This window comes from Lathyrus oleraceus, chromosome 6, assembly GCF_024323335.1.
Source record: "Lathyrus oleraceus cultivar Zhongwan6 chromosome 6, CAAS_Psat_ZW6_1.0, whole genome shotgun sequence".
Lineage (NCBI taxonomy): Eukaryota > Viridiplantae > Streptophyta > Magnoliopsida > Fabales > Fabaceae > Lathyrus > Lathyrus oleraceus.
In genome coordinates this window covers 6,765,762-6,770,686 of record NC_066584.1, presented here as the reverse complement: position 1 = coordinate 6,770,686, position 4,925 = coordinate 6,765,762, and the positions used below count along the sequence as shown (strand labels likewise).

The window sequence follows — 4,925 nt, the reverse complement described above, 5'->3', positions numbered from 1 at the left end:
CACAACATTAAGGGTCCGTTTGAATGAGTTTTAGTTTTTAGTTTTTAAAAACTATTTTGGAAATTAAGTTTTAAAAAAAAATTTGAGGAAAAAACATGTTTGGTAATCTAACTTTTAAAAATTGTTTTAAAGTTGAACAATGTTACAAATTTGCCATTGATGAATATAGTACCATTTTTCCTTATTTTGTCCTCTTCCTAATTTCCAAAACTAAAAACCAAAAAATCAAAACCTCTAAAACCTATTTTAGATTTTTAGTTTTAAAAACTCATAAATAGAAAATAGTTTTGAGAAATAGTTTTATAAAATTAGACTACCAAACAAATTTTATAATTTTTAATTTTTAAAAACTAAAAAACAGTTTTCCAAAACCATATCAAACAGGCCCTAAATTTTTCTGAAAAAGAGTTTACTGTCCATTGTAGTCCTCTCTCTGTCTCGCACCAGCAGCTTCGAGCATGAACTCATGAGCGCTGGAGATAACAAATGGAAGACTCACAAAAGCTTGCATTGTTCCACGAATCCGGTATATTCCACTTCAACGATTCAAACACCGTTTTCATCGATCCCGTACGCGTTCTAAATCGTTCCTACAACCGCCACACTGTTTCTCCATCCACCTACTATCCCCGTTTCTTCCAAACCCTAACCCCCAAAACCTCTATTTCCACCACAGTTTCTTCCTCTCCCACTAAACGGAAACGGAAAAAACGAAAACGGAGTCCGAAAGAATTGAACGAGAGAGAACAAATTGCATTTCAACGCCATCAGGTTTTTTTATTTTTACGATTATTAATAAAATTGGAACGTAACCTTTACAGTATTGTAGTGTTTTGGATTGATTGTTGTTGTATTTAGTGTAGGAATTGAGGCCTTTGTTGGTGAAGGCACATGAGTGTTTGTTGAAATCGAGTGGACTTTTGGATGATTTGAGAACTTTGAGAAGTGGAGGTGATTCTTGTTGCTTGAAAGAGAAATGCGAGGGTGATGAACAATGCTTGGTTGAATTGGCAGCGCAGTCGCCTGAACTTGTTCTAACGCTGAATTTGCGTGTCCTTGAAACTGATAAGGACTTGGGAGGTGTGATTTTTGTTATCTTACACTGATCTTGGTTAGTGATGTTCTGTAGTTTAGCATTTTGTCTTTGAGGATTTTATTGGTTATTTGATTATAGGTGAGTGGAATAGAATAAAATGGAAATGAAACCAAATTTTTATAGTGTTTTTTGGATGTTTTATGAAGAAATAAATGAAAGTTTGTGGTTAATCATTTCGTTAATCTATGTAGTGCATGAAATAGTATTGAGATTAGAATTTAGTAACTATATACTTGCATACTTGCATGAAGTGGAACCAAATTTTTTTAGTGTTGTTGTTGAGATGTTTTATGAAGAAATAAAAGAATGTTCGTAGTTAATCATTTCATTGGTCTATGTAGTGCATGAAATGGTATTGACATTAGAATTTAGTAACTATACACTTACATAATAAATCTCATTCATGTTTCACCATTTTTAATGTGAGGAGTTGGGGAAATATTTTATCAGTGTACAATTATTGAACTATTGAGATTATTTTCCAATAGGGAGAAGAATGAATAATTGGTTATGCATTGGATGCAATGTGATGCAATGTAATTTATGGAGTTTTTTTTTATTACCATTTTTTCATGTTTGAACAATCAAATATGAACATTGGCTAAGACTTGCTTCCAAGAGTTTTTGATGTCACAGTTTAGATATTTGTTTATGTGTTGCTAGCAAGTATAATTAGTTTCTCAAATTGTTAATACATTGTCACGCTATTCATTCATTAGTTAAATTGTATGGAGTTGCGGGTGTAGAAAATCTTCCTGTACTAATGCAAGTCTGTGACTTCTCAGACTCCCCAAATGTGCAATACTGTGAGCAGAGGTCAATACTTCCCGCATTCAATAATTTGGTTGTTAATGACATGGAGGATGATGCGGTGGTTGAGATTTTGAACAATCATTATATAGTTCCTCGAGAGAGCTGCTTTTACATGGTATGCTGAGCCCCCAAGATAAATTTTGGGATGTGTTTACTATACACAGGCTGTTTCTTATGCACTCTTTTCTTTTGCTTGTATTAAGGGGTTGTTTTCTTAGAATGTTTGTTAATTAAGCTTATTTAACATTTTTTTTCTTTTCATTTATGGAAGTCAGATCTGGGACAGATTCGCAATCTCATTCCCGGTAATGGTTCATACACAACTCAAATTTTACTTCTTGTTATATGCCTCGGTTCTTCATCATATCTGTGGTTGTTTATTGATATAAAAGTATAACTGTTTATTTTATGCAACAATCTCCTTCATGAAAGAATTGACATCCTTTTTGCATATTAATAACATTTCTAATCATGTTCGTTCCTTATTGCTTACAATATTATTCCCAAAAGTTGCATAACATGTGAATGGTGCTGTATTGAGTCCTGCCAGTCCACCTGTATCATGTTATCAATGGCAACTCAGTTACTGAAATTCATTGCGGCATTTCCTAAAGAACTTATTTGTGTTTAGCTGCCTAGCTTGTCATATATGGGGCTGTTAACTTAATTGGGATCTTTAATGAATTTAACAGCTCATACTGATTGTGGTTTCAACCTCATAATGGTGGATCCGCCTTGGGAAAATGCCAGTGCTCGTCAGAAATCAAGGTGACAAAAAGATTTGTTTGTAATATGCTTTCCTGATGCAGTATAAAAAATTTGATGTTACCATATATTGACTGATGAAAGAGATTTTATGTTATATAAATTAACCTTGTATTGACTTTAAAGACATGCATCACTTTGATCTTCATTTTTCAGAAATATTTTTCTCCCACAAACTTATTGAGAAGTCGAAACCTTTTTATTAAATTTATTTTCACTTTTTTATGTTGGGGTCGAGAGTATGGTTGCTAGATTAGTTGCATAAAAAAGAATGGAATTTTATTTAGTTTTTGAGATACATTTCAGCATTCAATAATAATGTAAATAGAAATAGCTTTGCGACTAACTGATGAACTTAATAGCCATTACTCAGTCTAAACTGGCTGAGAACTGTGGCTTATTTTAAATAAATCTGAGATATGGTGTGTCATCTATGTAGGTACCCAACCTTGCCCAATAGGTACTTTTTATCCCTTCCTATTAAGCAACTAACTCACACTGAAGGTGCCCTTGTGGCATTATGGGTAACAAACAGAGAGAAGCTACGTAGTTTTGTTGAGAAAGAGCTTTTTGCTGCGTGGGGGGTCAGCTATGCTGCAACTTTTCATTGGTTGAAGGTGGCATGTGGTTACTCCTATTTGCTTACCATACCAGTTTTTGAAGCCATTTCAAATTCCAATCTTCTGTATGTGTTGTCTATTGCAGGTGAAAGCAAATGGATCCTTGATTAGTGATTTAGATCTTTTCCATCATAGGCCATATGAAAGCCTTATTTTGGGATACAGTCCTGGGAAGGTCTGGCCTTTAAAATAATGTTTAACTAATTGGCTTTCTAACCATCGGTTTTTTCTCCCACTTCTTATAACTCGTGTTATATGGTATTTTCTAGGTAAAACATTCTGATAACCGATCAAAGTTTAAGCCTTTGAAGGATGATCATGTGATTATGAGCATTCCTGGGGATTACTCAAGGAAACCTCCAATTGCAGGTATTGTTGTCTGGACTAATGCGCAGTGTGTTTTCACTTTATGAAGTGCGAGTAAATAAGTTGCGCTGAAAGTTGGTACACGATTGTAATACTGATGTTTCTTCATACTGGTGTGGTCAGATTTATTACAGGAGTACATTCCTGGGATCAAGCCTCCCCAATGTGTTGAGCTATTTGCTAGAGAAATTATGGCTGGATGGGTTGCTTGGGGAAATGAACCACTCCACTTTCAAAGTTCTAGATATTTTATCAAAAAGATGGATAGCTGATTCTTTAAAAAGGCTATCCCTACTTGGTGATAATTTATGGTCATCTCTGAATTTTCAGTCTATGTTAAGTTTTACTACCTTTTTTTTTTAGTTGTTCTGAGTGGCTGCCAATAATTTTTTACTCAAATTCACTGCTGTCGAAATTTTGTACCCATTCACTGCTGTTGGAATTTTGTACCCATTCACTGCTGTTGGAATTTTGTACAGTTAGTGCAGTACTCAAATTCACTGCGGCGGAATTTTTGGACAGTTAGTGCAGTTGGTCCATCTAAGTCCTTAGGTAGAGACTGGAAGACCCAAATTGTGAGTTAGACAAATTGGGAATTCAGAATCTCAATTGCATATCTAGTTCATCGATGGAGATCACTGACTTCAGAGAGTAGAGTCTGTTTTCACAAATTTTCTATCTGTGGAAGTGAAGAAAAAAAATCAAAGATATATAGTGAAGCTCTGGTTCTACTGGGAGAGTGTAGTATTAAGTTCTGATATATTATTAGTAAATTTTCTCTTATTTTCCATTAGGGTATCCAGGAAAACTGGATGGGTATGATTTTGTTCAAATGTTTATTGGTAAATCTAAACCAGTTTATGCAGAGAGAAAAACAATTGGTTTTAAAGGCTCGTTTTCATCTAAACCAAGTGCAAAAGATTGCATCTAACCATCATACAATCTATCTAATATTTTTAATTTTATAATGTATTTGTCATTTACATAGTTTTATAGGATTTTAGAAATCATAGGTTTGTTGCCATGGATTCATGTCATCTAAAGCTTTACACCAGAAGGATTCTTTTGGAATTCACTTTCATTATCACCAAAAGAACGCTTCAGGAGCCATGATAAATACCTTTCAAAATGACAGTAATCAGTTGTTATGTTTTGCATATATTTGGGAAAATTTCCATATATCCCCCCACCCCCCACAATTTTTATTCAAAATTATCAAGAAATAGAAGATATGCAATAACATTCACCGCACATCTCTTTGCTAA

General features: G+C 34.1%; 1 protein-coding gene across 4 annotated transcripts; it reads left to right on the top strand.

Annotated features, from left to right (window-relative positions):
* The first annotated feature begins 374 nt into the window (after positions 1 to 374).
* Positions 375 to 4,567, top strand: LOC127096591 (methyltransferase-like protein 2). Of its 4 annotated transcripts, none has more exons than XM_051035140.1 (9): positions 375 to 771; positions 864 to 1,080; positions 1,882 to 2,024; positions 2,181 to 2,214; positions 2,602 to 2,677; positions 3,210 to 3,291; positions 3,380 to 3,469; positions 3,564 to 3,663; positions 3,784 to 4,567. In XM_051035140.1, exons 1-9 carry the CDS (start codon positions 487 to 489, stop codon positions 3,930 to 3,932), a joined length of 1,176 nt encoding a protein of 391 aa, XP_050891097.1. In that variant the 5' UTR covers positions 375 to 486; the 3' UTR covers positions 3,933 to 4,567. The 4 variants fall into 4 exon arrangements, with proteins under 4 accessions (XP_050891097.1, XP_050891096.1, XP_050891094.1 ...); XM_051035139.1 differs by having other exon boundaries at positions 3,210 to 3,294; XM_051035137.1 differs by having other exon boundaries at positions 376 to 771; positions 3,114 to 3,291.
* The last annotated feature ends 358 nt before the right edge of the window (positions 4,568 to 4,925 follow it).

Coding starts and splice junctions, on each gene's coding strand:
- LOC127096591 (XM_051035136.1), top strand. CDS start 487: ATGGAAGACTCACAAAAGCTTGCATTGTTCCACGAATCCGGTATATTC. Junction 2,678..3,113: donor AGTGCTCGTCAGAAATCAAG/GTGACAAAAAGA, acceptor TCATCTATGTAG/GTACCCAACCTTGCCCAATA. Junction 3,664..3,783: donor AAGGAAACCTCCAATTGCAG/GTATTGTTGTCT, acceptor TGGTGTGGTCAG/ATTTATTACAGGAGTACATT.